This window comes from Lepidochelys kempii, chromosome 4, assembly GCF_965140285.1.
Source record: "Lepidochelys kempii isolate rLepKem1 chromosome 4, rLepKem1.hap1, whole genome shotgun sequence".
NCBI classification, from domain to species: Eukaryota; Metazoa; Chordata; order Testudines; family Cheloniidae; genus Lepidochelys; species Lepidochelys kempii.
The window spans coordinates 37,862,220-37,880,346 of NC_136383.1; the positions used below are offsets into that span (position 1 = coordinate 37,862,220).

The 18,127-nt window shown below is 40.7% G+C and overlaps 1 protein-coding gene across 2 annotated transcripts in view; it reads right to left on the minus strand.

Annotated features, from left to right (window-relative positions):
- SEC24D (SEC24 homolog D, COPII component) overlaps window positions 1-16,883 on the minus strand; it is a 95,070-nt gene extending 78,187 nt beyond the window's left edge. The window contains exons 1-4 of one of the 2 annotated variants that reach the window (XM_073340990.2): window positions 16,672-16,883; window positions 11,505-11,698; window positions 8,402-8,528; window positions 6-154 (exon numbers count right to left, since the gene is read on the minus strand). In XM_073340990.2, the coding sequence (XP_073197091.1) occupies window positions 6-154; window positions 8,402-8,528; window positions 11,505-11,655 (427 nt within the window). In that variant the 5' untranslated portion in view covers window positions 11,656-11,698; window positions 16,672-16,883. Of the gene's footprint in view, window positions 1-5; window positions 155-8,401; window positions 8,529-11,504; window positions 11,699-16,671 lie in introns of those variants that run through there. The other variant, XM_073340991.1, reaches the window with a different exon arrangement.
- Between the last annotated feature and the right edge of the window lie 1,244 nt (window positions 16,884-18,127).

Genomic DNA, 18,127 nt, shown 5'->3' on the forward strand with positions numbered 1-18,127 from the left:
ATTACCATAGTTATTTATTTGCAGGGTGCTGAGCTGATTAGCCAGTTGTGTTGTGGATGAAGAGGATGCAGTATTTGGATAGGATGGCTGTGATTGAGGGCAGTATGGGGGATAGGAAGGTGCTGCATTGTTGCGAGGTGAAGGGCCTTGAAACCTGAGAAGAGAAATTAAACTATGTTATATATATATATATATATATATGAAAAAAAATCATCTCAGCCAATCACAACCCAGAAAGTCTAGTATCTCCTCACAAATGACACTGATACCTCTGACTATAAGGGCCAAAATTACAAAGGAGTCTCCTCAGATTGTCCCCACACAATGTATATTTTTATGACAATAGAAATGAAGTGCGCACACAGAGGAAACGGTGTGCCTATACAGAGAACAAATATTCATTTGCACACATAATTACTTATTAGAAGCAACTAAACCTGTATGTAAGATTTTACTGGTGCAGTTTAAAAAGTTCTTTTGAAATTCTGAATCCAAACGTCAAATAATCTGTCCCCTTTTCCACCTGTGGGGTACAAGGGGACAGCCTTAGTTTTGGGTGGATGAGGAAGATTCCTACTGTATTAACAAGGGGAGAGTGTGTGTATGTATCGGGGTGCGGGGGAGAGGAATAATGGGGAGAGAGTTGAAGAATCTCTGTATGCGGAGAAAAGAGGAACAGCCTGTGTGTGGGAAGCAGTGGGTGGTGTTCTGGTCTCTACACTGTTCTGACCATAATTCACCTCTGAACATGAAGGAACTGCCCTTTCCTTTAAGAAAAATATAACTTTGTTTTCTTGCTATCTTGTTCTATTTTGTCCTGAACTACAATACCAGTTCTTTCTAATGTAAGAATATGTGCAGTACACAGGGATAGGATCAGGATATAGTACACAATATACAGCGGATGAAGTAAAGGACTGGGAATCAGGAGATGTAATTCTAGTCCTGGCATCACCACTGACCTGACATTAGGTCAGTCACCTTGCTACTCCATGTCCCTGATTCCCCTCCCATCCTTCATCTATCTTGTCTATTTACGCTGCAAGCTACCCAGAGCAGGAACTGACTCTCACTAAAAGTGTTTGGGCATAACACAATGGGGCTCCAATATGAGCTGGCACCTCTAGATTCTACCACAATACTAGCAATAACTAAAACTTCCTAATTTTGACATCTAATTAAAACACACACAAATACATTTTTATTTAAAATAAACTATTCACAAATATATCTGGACGACAACTAAAATAGAAATGTGAAGACAGTAGTTTGACTCACTGATGTCTAAGACATTGCTGCTAGACAGCACCAAATTAATAAAGAACATGCAACCAAAAATAGTTACAGCTAAGGATTTAGAAACTTACCATACAATTCTTTTTGTTACTCCTTGGAAGCCATTTTATTTAAGCTATTTTCTTTTTTTCTAAGGCAGCTACATACATATTTTTATTTATAAACTATACAAACTACGAATATTGCTACTGAACCACTCTGTGGTCAACTTTCTCCCTCTTCATTATCTTCCTCCACATTCTCCTTCTTATCCCTCCTGCCATCTTCATTTTATCCTTTCCCTATTTCATTTCACACTCTTCTTGTTCTACCCACTCCTGTAACCCTTTGTCCTCGCTCTACTTTCCCCAAACATCTACCAAAGCTCACCAAACATCAACCTTCTTCTCCAAAGTAAATCACAGAACTTATATCAAGAGAAGGCAGCCACCAGCCTCCAAGAATTTGACAAAGCCTCATATCTTTAGGGCATGCTGTTGAGTTTTGTCTGTGACGTTGGAAGCTGGCTTAAAGAAACTGCTAAGCAGGCAAACTGAATATTAATGCACAGACATGCACAAGCTTCTACTCTCTATTAGCTGGCAACTGATGTAATGCAATCATCATTATATGACAAATCAAGAGGTTCTAGTCATAAGAAGAAAACTTGATACAGAAAGATACAGAAAATTAATGTAACTTCTATTACAGATGGTATTTCTAACACCTGTTTGTTGCCTTTGTCTCCTCCAAGTAGAGGAGACAAAAAAGTGTAATCAATACTAAAGCTTTTCTCAGTGCTGGTTCACTTTCTATTTTTATATTTCTAATCAAACATAGAAAAGAAGGTCAAAGGTGATTCTCTATTCAGGGAATATATCCTACATAAAGGTTGTATGAAACACATGGTCCAAATTATTCCTCAGTCTGCATTAGATAGTTACTTGATCCACGAATCCAAAGATCAGTGTTTTTCCCCAGTGAATCAGATTTACACTTCTAACCCCAATAGCCATTCCAGAGCACAACATTCATTTGAAACAGCTGGTCTGACTTGTTCCTCCGAAAAGCAGAATGCACCAATATACAAGAATGAGCATGAGAAGTCTATTGGTGTCTAGCATGGATGTATTGCAAGAAAAAGGACAAAAGCCATTTGCCTTCAATCACCTAAATATACCAGCAGCCCAGCACCAGTAGCATATTAAGGTGCACAGTGAATACATATCGCTATTACAATAAAGCTTTTAATTGTAAATTTTGTAATAATACAAGTATTTTTAAACTACAATCTTGGGTTGTTTATGCAATCTATGCTTCCACCTTAAAAATAAGTCCAAACAGAAGTTGGGAATAGAAGAATAGTTCCCAATTTATTTGTAAATTTACTAGGGCTGTCAAGCAATTAAAAAAATTAATCGCAGTTAAGCAATAATAGAATACCATTTATTTAAATATTTTTGGATGTTTTCTACATTTTCAAAGATGTTGATTTCAATTACAACACAGAATATAAAGTGTACAATTTTAAAAATTTCACTTTACTGTTTATCAAGCATTCTTTGTGTTAGATATTTTCCATAATACTGTGTGTTAAATCAGCATGCCTTGGTATTTAATTATATTTATTTTTGATTACAAATACTTGCACTGTAAAAAACAAAAGCAATAGTATTTTTCAATTCGCCTAATACAAGTACTGTAATGCAATGTCTTTATCATGAAAGTTGAACTTACAAATGTAGAATTATGTACAAAAAATAACTGCATTCAAAAATAAAACAATGTGAAACTTTAGAGCCTACAAGTCCACTCAGTCCTACTTAGATAATGCTGCCCGCTTCTTGTTTACAATATACCTGAAAGTGAGAACAGAGGTTCGCATGGCACTGTAGTAGCTGGTGTCACAAGATATTTATGTGCTAAAGATTCATGTGTCCCTTCATGCTTTAACCACCACTCCAGAGAACATGCGTCCATGGTGATGATGGATCCTGCTCAATAACAATCCCAGGCAGAGTGGACCAACGTATGTTCATTTTCATCGTCTGAGTCAGATGCCACCAGCAGAAGGTTGATTTTCTTTTTTGGTGGTTTGGGTTCTGTAGTTTCTGCATCAGAGTGTTGCTCTTTTAAGACTTCTGAAAGCATGCTCCACACCTCATCCCTCTCAGATTTTGGAATGCACTTCAGATTCTTAAACCTTGGGTCGAGTGCTGTGGCTATCCTTAGAAATCTCATATTGGTACCTTCTTTGCGTTTTGACAAATCTGCTGTGAAAGTCTTCTTAAAACGAACATGTGCTGGGTCACCATCCGAGACTGCTATAGGGCAGAAATATAGGGCAGAATGCAGGTAAAACAGGAGAGATACAATTCTCCTCCCAAGGAGTTCAGTCACAAATTTAATTAATGTGTTTTTTTTTTAAATGCACATCAGCAACATGGAAGCACATCCTCTGGAATGGTGGCTGAAGCATGAAAGGGTATACGAACGTTTAGCATATCTGGCACATGAATACCTTGCACCACCGGCTACAAAAATGCCTGTTCTCACTTTCAGGTGACAATGTAAATAAGAAGCGGGCAGCATTATCTCCCATAAAGATAAACAAGCTTGTTTCTCTTAGTGATTGGCTGAACAAGAATAGGAATGAGTGGACCTGTAGGCTCTAAAGTTTTACATTGTTTTGTTTTTGAGTCCAGTTACCTAACAAAAAAACCTACATTTGTAAGTTACACCATCATGATAAAGAGATTACACTACAGTACTTGTATGAGGTGAACTGAAAAATACTTTCTTTTATCATTTTTACAGTGCAAATATTTGTAATCAATAGTGAGCACTGTACACTTTGTATTCTGTGTTCTAGTAGAAATCAATATATTTGAAAATGTAGAAAAACATCCAAAAATATTTAATAAATTTCAATTGATATTCTATTGTTTAAAAGTGCGATTAATCATGATTAATTTTTTCTGAGTTAATCACAGCGTGGATAAAAATCAATGATTTTTTTTAAAAATTTTTTTAAAAAAATTAGATTTTTTAAAATTTAAATTGGATTTTTTTTTGATAGAATGCTTTTTGAGGAAAAAAGCAATCTAAAGATAGTTTTAATTAAGATACATTATAGCTCAAAGAGATCTCGTCATGGAATAGGGATTATAAATTCTAATTCTATAGTCAGACAATATATTCATGTAATGTTTAAGAAAAGTTTTGTAAATGAGTTCCAGTAGTTCATGGATTAGGGACCCAATTTTATGGGGTTCCACAGGCTTCTGTACTGATTATTTAGGTTCATCTTTCTAGCTACCCAATGGGACTCAGTGCTCAGTCTAGACGATACCGTCAGAGATGTTTCGTTTTGCAGTTCTCAAACTGTGGATTTGCGTCTCCAGAGATAACATCAGGGGTTAAAGTAAAGTGGTATGGGCCGGTACAGCGTACCGGCATAAAGTGGCCACCAGTACCGGTCCGAACAGCAGCGCTTTAATGTCATTGCCCCTTCCCCGCCCCCAGGCCGCCGACAGGGTGGCGCGGGGTGGGGCGGGGCAAAAGACGTAGCTGCCCCGGGGCCGCAATTTAAAAGGCACTGCTGGAGCCCCGGGCCCTTTAAATCGCCACTGGAGCCCCGGGCGATGCAGGTCAGGCAGCGCAGATGGGCTGGCTGGGGGACGCTGACACACCAGCCCCGCCCCTTCCGCCCAAGGCCCCGTCCCTTCCACGGAGGCCAGAGCTGGGCCCATTCTGGTAAGAGCTCAGTTTTACTTTCACCCCTGGATAACATGCTGGTTAACAGCAAAAATGTTTTAAACAATATATAGAGGTGAGAAATAACAGACCTCAACCCTATTGTCCCTATGCAAATTTGTGCACACAAAGTCAATCCCTTACCTCTCTCTAAAAGTGCAACGTTTCAAAAAGTTCAATGAATAGAAGATGGTGGGGACAGAATAGATCTGGACAAGGAGAAGTAATCTGGCGATAAATATGAGAAGGGAGGGACAGGCAGTAAGAACAAAAATGAAACTCTTTGAGCAACATATTCCAGAAATCTTGAGGTCTTTCTGAGTGCAGCCTTCATTGATTTGAGATCTACCATACCATTCTCTCACTAGAAGGGAAAACCTATAATGGCAGCAGACCGTAAAAGAGACCCAGTTTGGGAATATTTTAATGAAGTTCCTCTACACCTGTGCGTAAGAGAGGCATGTGTGCAAAATGCAAACAGTGCAACAAAGAAATGCAAGGCCTGGTTGCCCAAATTAACAACATCATGAGAAGTGTTCCTTCTCAGGAGAAAGCTGCATTGACAATGATGAAAGGAACATGTCTGAACATGCGGGATCTTCAGGTTGGTAAACTTTTTTAATTCCATACTTCTTTCTTCTGGACTGTTCTTGAATTCTCATGTTTGAGCAAAAAATATAGTTGTTATTCTATTGTACTATCATTTTAGATGCAGTTGTGATAAAAAAATAAATAGCTGAAATAGGCAGATCTTCCTTTTACAATTTCACCTTTAAAATAGTACTGAATGTCAGTGAATGCAATGAGAAATACTAAATAAGCAGTATGGTAATAATAATTAAATAACTTATTTTGTTTGGGAGAATCCATCCTCAACATACAGGATTCTGAAGACTATCCACCTTCAAGATCACCATCATTTTCTATAGTTTCAGAGTTATCTGCTAATGATAGTGTTTCAGTCACATCATGTATGTCACATAGCCACAGTATATCACCTATAGCAAAAAGAAAAAAAAATCTCCATCATCCAGAAACAACCGTAGATAACTTTGTGATAAGAAACAGCAGATTACAAAAAGAGGTAATTGATAAAAAAAATTGCCCTGTTTGTTTTTGCCGCAAACGCTCCTTTCCGTATGATTGAGAACCCACACTTCAGTAACATGGTTCAGTCATTAAGACCAGGATACAGTCCACCCAACAGAGCAGACATCGCAGGCAAATTGCTGGATAAAGTGTATGAAAGAGAAATTGAGCAGTGTGCAAAAGGTCTAGAGGGTGAAATTGTTAACTTGAGCCATGATGGCTGGAGCAATGTCCACAATGATCCTGTTGTATGTGCTTGGGTAACAACAGAAGAATGGAATGTCTTCCTTACAGAAACAAATGTACACACAGCAGAATACTTACAAGAAGTAGCAGTAAAAGCTATAACAAACTGTGGGGAAAAATTCAAATGTCTAGTACACAGCGTGGTAACAGACAATGCTGCAAATGTATCCAAGATGAGAAGAAATTTAGAAGAGAGTCCCAAGCTAATAACATATGGTTGCTGTGCTCATTTGATGCATTTCTTAGCCAAAAACTTCAGTGTTCCAGAAATAAAGGCTAATGTGGAAATTGCAAAATACTTCTGAAACAACCACTTTGCAGCAGCTGCTCTGAAAAAAAGTGGGAGGAAGCAAGCCAACTCTCCCACAAGACTTACAATGGAACTCAGTAGTGTACTGTTTTGAGCACTGTACCAAGAACTGGCCTAATCTGATGACAATCTGTGAACAAAATCGTGAAAAAATAGACGGCACTATCACAGCCAAAGTTCTCAACATTGGGCTTAAGAGATGTGTCGAACACATGCTGAGTACCCTGAAGCATATTTCTGTAGCCTTGAACAAAATGCAGGGAAATAGCTTTTTTGTTGCTGATGCTGCTGAATCTGGAAGGAACTGAGATAGATCTTAAAAAGAGAAATATGCAATGACAGAGTTAAATTACAAGCATTAAAAAACGAATGGGACAAGCACGATCTCCAGCTCATTTTCTTGCAAATATTCTCAATACTCGGTACCAGGGTCAAACCTTAACTGCTGAAGAGGAGGAGATGGCTCTGACATGGACATCCAGCAATCATCCCTCCATAATGCCAACTATAATAAACTTCAGAGCTCAGGGTGAACCATTCAAGAAATATATGTTTGCTGATGTTTTAAAGAAAGTCACATCAGTGAACTGGTGGAAGTCACTTAAACACTTGGATTCAGAGACTGTTGAAGTGTCAATCTCTCTTTTAAAAGCAGTAGCTTCTTCTGCCCGTGTAAAAAGAATATATTTTCTTCCCTTGGGCTAATTCATTCCAAATTGAGAAATCGTGTGAGACCTGAAAAAGCAGGAAAGTTTGTTTTTCTTTTCCAGATTATGAACAAACAGGAAAATGAAGGTGAAGACAACAGAGTTAGCTGCAGAAGCCAATATTTTAAGTTTCTCATGTTGACCTGGCTGACAGTCCATTTAATTTTTGTTGTTTTAAATATTTCATAACTATTTTAGTTAAAAACAATTTTAACAAAAACAAACCTGATTTTAAATAACTTGAATGTTTAACTAAATTCAAAAATTCATATGCTTGTTTTGTTAAAATATTATATGTTTGCTGTTGAAGAAAATAATCCAGAATACATAACATTGTTGTTTTACTTAAATAAAATAATTTAAATGTCTGTCTGGTGATGTTCTCCTCCTAATACAGCATGGAAAGAAAATCCTCCAAATATTAATGATTAACCTGTTGAATTGGAGATAGTTCACCCCCCCCCAGTGACTTCATAAATATCTGCTTCAATTACCTTTGGTAAATGAAATATCCAAACAATCATTCATTTTCTGATATAGCTGTAAAACTAATCTGAAAAGTTTTCAAAATAAATCACTTTTAAAATACATCGTGTGTACCTTCTAAAAATGAAACCTACACCTATCTCTGAGTTGTGAAGAATATGTATTAAGGTTATAACAACCAACAAGAATGCACTTCTATGTAGAAATCCATGATTAAATAGAGTCTTCCTGACTAGTGATTTAAATCAAATGCTCCCTGGTTAATCATGAGTTAACTGTGATAAATCGACAGCCCTAAAATTTACCTACTCCTTCTTGGACGCTTTCTCCTTTTTCCTATCCCCAGAAGACTGGCTGACCATTTCAAAGCAACTTGTGACCCAAAATTTACTTTCACTTAAAAGCTAAACCTGGAAACTGAACAGTCCTCAAGTTAGATGGGTCAGAAATGGCTGAATACCTATGGATCAGCTATGAAAAAAATATATAAAGAAAAAGTTAGATCTAATCCATGCTATTTCTTGAAAATCACCTGTGTGGCTGATGTCCAGTTGAATGGGGGCCATTCTGGAGGTTGGTCTGGCTATACTGATGGGTGCCAGGAGGTGGAGATCCAACAGGAGCAGAGGACCCAAAAGGCACAGTAGATTTCAACATACCTAAAATAAGTCACATTTAAATACATTTATAATAGATATAAAAATGCATTAAATCCATTAAATGAGGACTTACTGGAACAGAACAATTGGGAGATATAAGAATTACGGTTTCAATACCAATAGCCAAGACTGGATGAATTCAGAGCCAGGCACAGAAATTAATTAAAAAAATCCATCAACAATGCTCACCATTTATGACTTCCTTCTCACCTTCCTCTCTTTTTCAGCATTTCCCATTCCTTTATTGCTTTCAAGGATGCTAGTTTTTGTACACTAATAAGCACAGATTATAAACAGCAACCTAGGCCTCAGCTATGCTATGGCGACAACCTTAAATGTTAAACTTTATAAAGGGGTAAATCCAGAAATTTGACAGGAACAATATAAATAATAAAATAATATTATTATATAAGGTAACATCAAATACTTGCTTAGGAAAATAAACTAAAGTTACCATCAAAATAGAAAGTTTTTTCAACACCACCTTGTGTCACCCCAAGAGGGAATCAGTAACTCCTCACCCTGGCTTCAAAGTCCAGCTTCATCTCTCTCCGGCTTGTGATACTCCTTTGCTTTGGCACTGTGATGACCACAACTCTTTCCAACAGGTTCACCCACAAACAACAGATCCTCAAGCCGGAGGATCACGCCCACTTCCCAGATTGTACCTCCATCAGTGTCCCAATGGTCAACCTCACTGGGCATACGATCTATAACCCTTGCAGCCAGGCTCCTAGCATGCTGCCCTTCAAGGTCCAGCTTCCTCTAATACAGCTTGCTCAGCAAATCCCCTTTTTACATTAGTGACGCTTCTTTTCGCCTCCTTCTTCTCTAACCACCTTCTAAATACCTCCTCTCCAGTAGATCCCAAGCCCCATCACTCAAACTGCCCTCTCAATGGCCATCTCTCCCCAGGACAGCACTCTGTGTTGCTGCATCTCAGCTGCAGGCCCTCTATTACCCTTCTTGGTTGGCAGCAGGTGCTTGTTCCCAGGTTACTACAATGGAACAAAGGGGGAAGAGAAGGAGAAACAGAAGGAAAGAGATTGTGCAGGAAAGGAAAGAAAAAAATCAGAGTAGGAAGGTGAAAAGGATTCTGAGAAAGGTAGGGAAGGGAAAGATGAGAAAAAAAATTAAGAGCTAGGAAAGAGTCTCCGAATTAGTGCAGGAAAGGACCTGTGCACTTTTATTCGGAAAGTTTATTTGGGAATTCCTAGCCTACTCATTAAGCTTTTTAGTAAGAAGAAACACCAACAGTTAAGTTTTCCTCAGTAAGACAGTCCTTTTCAGAAAACTGAAAGAGCCTGACAATACAGGCTTACCATAAGAATGCAGCTCACCTGTAACCAGTATCCCTACAGTAGGAGTGTTGCTTAAACATTGAGAAATCCAAATTGCTGACCAACGGTACGGAGATTACAATTTATAAAGAACAATAATGTAACGCAATTAATGTTCCAATCAGTGTTTCTTGGATTATTTTTCTTTTAGGTTAACTTTCCTTAAAGTTAAAGTTTGGATGGCTACCAACTTTGGTACTCTCCTTTCTGAATATTCCATATCAAAAAAACTTCTAATTTCTAGAGGTTCTTCGATTTCATTTGTCCAAATTCAGTCTTGGTATGAAGGTTGCACTGCATTTGATAAAGAGTCCTGGCTCCTCGCTCTAGGCTGAATTTGTTCCTGTCACTCATTTCATGAGAACAAGAAAAGTAGACAGGCTATTCAACAAACTACATATACAATCTTATGCAATATGAAGAAATCAGCCTTCTAATTAGCTGTCGATCCTGCTTAATATCTGAAAAATGTAAATCCTAATCTAAGTTTTCATCTTCTTATAGTCCTCTTTTACCTACCTTCTATAAAAGCCTTGAAGGACAGCTCAAACACCTTAATATGTGCTCTACCCGCCTCTCTGATGTTGGCCAAAACTTGTATGTCATTTCCCTTTGCAGACTCAGTATCCTGCCCACCAATGTTGTTAAGTTTTTCTCGCCCCCTTTTTAAGCCTTACTCTTTGATTAAAGGCTACTGCCCTGATTTTTCTCTCCAGTATATACTCCTTTAACTTCATTGAAATGACACCTGATTTACACAGGTCAGCGAGTAGAGAATCTGGTCTTATATAGGTTGCCAGTATAAATCTTTGGTCATTTTCTTGCATCAATCCTATATAAGTTCAATCACATTCTCTACTTTTTAAAAAATCTGGAGCCCCAGTTTGGCAATCTTTTTTTGAGTTTTGTATCCTGACATAGGTGTAAGTACAAATATTCACTGCAGCTACATGTTTGTCCTGCTTTGCTTTATCTGATGTCTGTCAATTACAATGTATTAATCAGTAGACACATCATACTGAGATATAGTGAGCAACTTTCCACCCAGCCTATAAAAACTAGCCAGGCTATTTTCCCTATTAGAAGCCAATTGGTTCCTATATGATCAGATAGCTGGCCTATGTTTTCCTCTTTTTAACTGACCCCACCACTGAAAAGACAATCTCAATGAGTACAATACTGAGTACAGTACCAACTGGATGTTCACAGTCTAGATCCCGGTTAGGATCTCATTAATCTTTTAAATCAATTATTGGTCCTACAGCAGAAAACAGCTCATTTCTGAAGTTGACACCTCCCATCAAAGAGGTTAGCTTAGGAAACACCTCTCTTTGTTTTCAGAAAAGATTTTTAACTCTTTCCTTCTCTCTGCATATATTAGGCATTTCTTATCACTGTGGTATCCAAACACAAATACTACTTACTGTTCCCTGCAAAGCAAACCTCACATGCAGTGTAAGTATACATGAAAGGCCTGATTCTTTCTTGCTCTGCATATTGTCTTATCATTTGCGAAGTTGGTATAAGACACCACCAAATCAGAACAGAGAATTTTTCACTGGTGTAAATGATTACATGAGATGCAAGACAATTAAGAATCAGGCCCTGAGTATATAGTACACTAGTACTGCCTTACCTGACTGAGATGCCGAGTATGATGGGTTTGGGTTGCCATAATGCCCATAAAGAGGTGAAGATGTAGGTGGTCCAAAGCCTGTAGAAAAACCTCCAATACCCGGTTGGGATTGGGAATATGGAGGTGTTGCAACATAACCTTGTTGGCTCATTCCGATATTATTCTCATTCCAAATGGGAGTCTTCCTTACGAGTCTGTAAAGGAAAGATTTCTATCAACTCTTACTCCATAGCATCCTACGAGACTCACATTTTTGTTACTGAAAGGGATACAATGAAAACCTTAAGGCAACACAAACAGAGTCAAGAAGAGAACAACTTTTTGTTCCCATCTCTTCCCCAGCCTTACTGTGTGAACTTGAACAAATCACTTAATTTATCTGGACATAGTCATTCTATCCCAGGGGAAAAGACTACAGAGTAGGGGGTTTGGTTTTTTGGGGGGGCTGGTGATCTTTGTGGAAGAAAACTCTTTGAACTGTTCTATTAGGAGGCGGTGAGAACGGGCTGCATTTGCCCCCAAAGAACAGAATGTGGGTCCGCTCCCCAGACACCACAGATCCCACAAGATACAGAGGAAGTGCAAAAAAAGCAGAATGAGGGTGGGGCAGGACCACTCCAGCAAACGCTGGTCCTACCCCAATACCCCCTTTGCACCAGGCTATCTTGCAGAAGCAAGCTGTGCAGTGAGCCTCCTGAACCAGACATATTTCCAGTAGTGAGGGAGGATTCAAGGTCCTTTCATGCTGGTTTAGCTGGAGCAAAGGGCCTACAGTGCACGGATGAATTCATCTCTATAACTGCAAATCCAGAACATCTCACCCATCTGCATTAGCACCACAGCTCAGGCCTTGGCCCCCCTTCAGATTTAAGCACAACAAAAAGTTATTCGCTTTGTCATAGCCATTTTTATTACTCCAAGAGAAGCCGGCACATATGTCAAACATCAGCTACTTCAGTTATCTGACAGTGCCTCCCTAACCCCATTGCTCCAGCCTGACTCCCTGCTACCCAGCTGTGCTCCTTACAGACCTCCCCAGCCAACCTCTGGTCACAGGGAAGCAGGCTGGACAATGGGGCATAGGAGGCTCAGTAATCACAACACAGGGTACAGGAGACCTGCTTCCTAACCAAGCCTGGGTTCATATTCACAGCTGATGGCTGGCTGGGCAGTCTCCCTCCAGTTAGCCTTTACAGACCCCAGCCAACCAACCAGCTAGCTAGCTACCGCTTTCCTTTATCTTTCTGCTTTATACTCCGACAGATCCAATCTTGTTTTCCATTGATTGCCCAGACAAACCTGCTCAATGTCACCAGAACATGTATCCTTCTAGCAAATGCATAAGTGTTTCAATAGACAAGAAGCTGCCACCCCATTCCCAGGGTGCTGCCAGCACCTAGCCACAGGATAACTTCAGCCACCACTCTCCCCCTTCTTCTGCCCCCACTGTTTTATTAGCATTTGATTTAAAGCAAAACAAAAACCAACTCCCACGTGACTTTAGACCTTCTGATGCCAGGAATTTCGTTTCATTGTGTTTGAAAGCTGGATCTCACCTGTAATAACACTTTGGGCATCTGTTTGTTACAGGAAGGTTTTGTTTACAAGCATACTTACTAGTGCTTTTCCCTGAGTGGGGCTAAAAATTAAGATGAATATAAAACTCTGAAGTATAGGGCAGTGTTGAGCTAGACCAGGGGTGGGCAGCCTTTCAGAAGTGTTGTGGCAAGTCTTCATTTAGTCACTCTAATTTAAGGTTTCACATGCCAGTAATACACTTTTAATGTTTTTAGAAGGTCTCTTTCTATAAGTCTATAATATATAACTAAACTATTATTGTATGTAAGTAAATAAGGTTTTTTAAATGTTTAAGAAGCTTCATTTAAAATTAAATTAAAATGCAGAGCCCCCCCGAGCGGTGGCCAGGACCCGGGCAGTGTGAGTGCCACTGAAAATCAGCTCGCATGCCGCCTTTGGCACGCGTGCCATAGGTTGCCTATGCCTGAGCTAGGCTAACACATTTCATAACACTACTTTGCATTTACATAGCACCTTTCAACAGGGGATGTGAAAATGTTTTACTGATATTAAAGTTATTTACTTACCCAGCCCTGTTAGGTAATTATCATTGCCCTCTTTTTACATAGTGAAGAAACCAAACCAAACCCTCTATAAGGGGAGATTAAAGAGGCTAGGACTTTTCAGCTTGGAAAAGAGGAGACTAAGGGGGGATATGATAGAGGTGTATAAAATCATGAGTGGTGTGGAGAAAGTGAATAAGGAAAAGTTATTTACCTGTTCCCATAATATAAGAACGAGGGGCCACCGAATGAAATTAATGGGTAACAGGTTTAAAACAAATAAAAGGACGTTCTTCTTCACTAAGTGCACAGTCAACCTGTAGAACTCCTTGCCTGAGGAGGTTGTGAAGGCTAGGACTATAACAGGGTTTAAAAGAGAACTGGATAAATTCATGGAGGTTAAGTCCATTAATGGCTATTAGCCAGGATGGGCAAGGAATGGTGTCCCTAGCCTCTGTTTGTCAGACGGTGGAGACGGATGGCAGGAGAGAAATCACTTGATCATTACCTGTTAGGTTCACTCCCTCTGGTGCACCTGGCGTTGGCCCCTGTTGGTAGACAGGATACCAGGTTCGATGGACCTTTGGTCTGACCCAGTATGGCCATTCTTATGTTCTTATGTAACCAGAGAGGTTAAGTTCAAAATTTGAAAAAATAAAATCAACTGATTTTTGGTAACCAACATGAGACTGATTGTTCGGAGATACAGAGCATCCAAAACCACAAATGAAGTCAAGGAGAGCTGTGAGTACTCAGCACCCAAGGGGCCTTAAGTTGCGCGCACACACACATAAACACACAATAAATGAGACATCCCAAATTAATGGGCACTCCTGGAAAATGTTGCCTAAGCGTCCTTCCCAGGTCAGACAGGAAATTAGCGGCTAAGCCGGGAACAAGACCCAGATCTCCTTACACCCAGTCCCGTGGTGATAGCTCACAATTCTCCTATACACAAGATTCCCCACTTGTTTAAGAAATTTTTGTTGAATGTTCAGCAGTTCCAAACAGATAAGATGACAGAGCTGTCATTTGTTCCTTAGCTACTAAGGCAAAGCTTGAAAAAGAGAGAAAGCCCAGAGGGTGCTTTGTTGCCAGTAGTACTTTTTTTTTTCCCCAGCAGAGCGAGACGTGGCAACATGAGCTTTGGTCACTCTAGAATAGATTTACCTAACAGTCAGCTCTAACGTACAGTATGTAGGAAGAGAGAAATATTCACTCTAAGAAGGTTTCAGCAGCCAACACCTTTCTTAGCCCTGACAGTATCCAAGGGAAATGACTTCCTCCACTACTCAGTCACCCAAAAAAAAAAAAAAAACCATCAAAAAAACCTTGCCACGTCAAACTTCCCACACATTAAAAAAAAACAGAGAGATAATGTGTAAGAAGGAGAGGGACTCTCAAACACAAACATAATGCCAACTTACTGTTCTGACTCATCTCATACTGTATTTCATATCTATAATAAATAACCCTCCTCATACACAGATATACATATATATAGAACACACAGGGAAACCTGCTCCAAAATACTACCCAAGATACCAGCATAAAATGATCCACTAGTCAATGCTGGACTTTAATTAGAGATGTACAAAACTGTACAGGAAACTACACAGGAAATTTTAAGATCGCCTCTTAAACCAGGGGTTTTCTATTGTATGTGCTGTCCTTTTCACAAGTTTCTCTATTGATATACCTACATATAAATATAAATAGAAAAAAGTTTTATTTTCTCCCTTCTCTTGCTATTATGTCTTTCCCAACCCCAAACAACAAAGCCCTCCCTGACACTTCACTAACTCAAATGATATCAGTAGTCAGCTAGGTTGTAATCCTTCAGCTGTGTCTATTCAGCATAATTGCTGTGCCCATGCAAAGTTCCACTGAAATCGATGCGGCTCTCGAAAATCACACAGGCCCATCCACACAGATTCCACTATAAGATCAGGGACTTTAACTATAATATAAAAACACTCTCACCCCAATGGAAGGGAGTTGGTTGTTATTTTTATGATTTAAGTGCTACTGTGTTTTTGGTGTTGCACAATCCATAGAGGGAGACAGAGTCCCTGCCCCTAGCACCTTACACTTAGATAATTAGTACAATTTTGGCATATTATATACTAGAAAGCCAGACAACAGTCCAAGCTGAAAGCAGTGAAGACTGTGTGTATATTTTATATAGAAGTATATTTAATTGGAGTTAATTCATCTTGCAAGGAGTTGTGGAAGAGTAAATGTAATTCCCCCCACAATTTATTATTAAGACTGCAGTTATTGTTTACTTCAATATAATAGGCTCAATTACAACACAGTGTAACGCAACAGCAATGCCCTCTCCTTCTTCATCCCATTACTGTACTGTGTATAGAATGCATCTTCCCCTTAATAATACTGTGTATGAGAGACATTCCTCCAACCTGGGTTACTCATGTAGGAAATACATTTTCACCTGGGCTCCCCCCTAGTTCCGTGCATGTAGGGTGCATGCTCCCCTGATCTCACTGTTACCTAGTATATGGGGTACACCCCTTCCCATTGCTCTCATGTGCTGGATGCATGTCCCTCACCCTGGGATGTGTGTATAAGAGGCACTCCAGTCTGCTGCTCCCCAATACTGTGCATACAGGATACAAGTCCCTCACAATACTCCAACTCCGTGTTGAGAACATACTCCAACGCTGCATATATAGGATGCACTCTTCCCCCAAGTCTCCAGTTCTGTATATACCTTATACACCCCCCTCCCCATGTCCTCCCAATGCTATGTACATAGACAGTATCCACTCCTTCCCCAAGTTTCCAGTGCTGTTCATATAAGACACATCCCAAACTGTACTCCAATTATGTGTATATAGGCTGCACCACCAAGTCCCAGTTGGTGCGTATTCAGGGTGCACCCTCACGCCGCACCCCCCAAGCTGTACTCATAGGTCGTGCACCACCCTGCAGCCCCCGCCAGTGCTGTGTGTCTAGGACGCAGCCCCTGCAGCACTTTAACAGGTAGTATATATCGGGTGCACCCCCTTGCTGAGCGCACATAACGCAGCCTGCTCCCCACCACCGCCCCAGGTTTCCATTACCTGTGCACTGTGTGCAGCCCCCCTCCCCCGTGTCTCTGGGGCTCGCACGCTCGGGGCCGGTCACACAGCAGCTGTCTCCGGCGCGAGGCTCCCGGCTCCTCTCGGCTCGCGGCCGCCCAGTGAACTGCCACGTCTAACAGCGAGCGCCGGGAGCGAGCGCCGGGAGCCGCCGCGGACACGCGCCGGCGCACACAGCCCGGCTCGAACCACGCTCCCTCACTCAGGCGCATGCCCGAGAGAGGAGGCCGAGCAAGCGCAGTCACAACCCTGAAGCCGCCGCCCTCACCTGCCTGCCGAATCGGCTCCCTAAGCAGAGCGGGGCGAGGACTGGAGAAGGAAGGGTAGAGGAGCCGCAGTGGGGCTGGGGTGGGGGGAGTGGTGCAGCAGCTAGGGGGCTGTGCAGCTGTCAGGAAGGGGAAAGGGATGAAAATTAATGCAGAGAGGGAGGAAAACGCGGCAGGGTCTCGTTATTTGCTGTTTCCTTAAAGCCCCAGCTCCTGGAGTCCTGAGACTCTCCGCTTATGCTTAAAGAGGCTGTCACTGAGTCTGGCTGGTGGTGGTGGAGGGGAGCTGGAAAACATGACCCCCTGCTGGCTCAAAACCATTAGTGAAATACTGTATCCAGTGTTGGCATCCACAAAAGAGTTTGAAAAATAAGAAAGGGTTCAGAAAATAGCTACAAGAATGATTCAAGTGGGAGACTGAAGCAGCTCAACCTATTTAGCTTATCAAAGAGAACATTAAATGGTGACTTGATCACTGTCTAAGACCCTAGCTGGGGGAAAGATTTCTGATGGTGCAGGGCTTGAGTGTAGACATGGCTTAAATTTCTCAGGGATGTAGATTTTTCACACCCCTAAGTGACATAGCTGTGTCAATTTAACTTTTTATGTAGACCTGGCCTTATTCTGGTCTCAGTCTCTCCCTGTTTTTTGCCTGCAACCCAGCATGTCTTTTTCACACACGTCCACTTGGTCAGAATAATATTCTGAGGAAACCTCCACCTAGTTTCTGAGCAGACTATTAGGCCTTGTTTTAGATGTGGCCCCTTAACTGTCTCTGCCAGCTATTTTAAGCAAAGGGCATGTTCAAACACCAGGTTCAATATGGTTTTAACTCAACCCATAACAAAGTTTAACCCAGCTCATAAAAATACTTAAAATACTCAAATATATTTTTAAAGTGACAGAAGCCATAACCACCGAGGGAAAAAAACAAGGCTTAATTTGGAGTCCCTGAGCTATATGCACATTTTCATATTGTCAGGGCCCTACCAATTTCATGGCCAAGAAAAATGTGTCACAGGCTGTAAAATAAGCCCTTCCCCATGAAATCTGATCTCTCCCTTGCTGCTGGGAGTACCCCAGCTGGGGGGCTCCTCTCTGCAAGTCCCAGCTGGCCTGGGGAGGGACAGGGCTTGTCCATCCCCTGCACGGCCACTGTCCAGGAGTCAGGG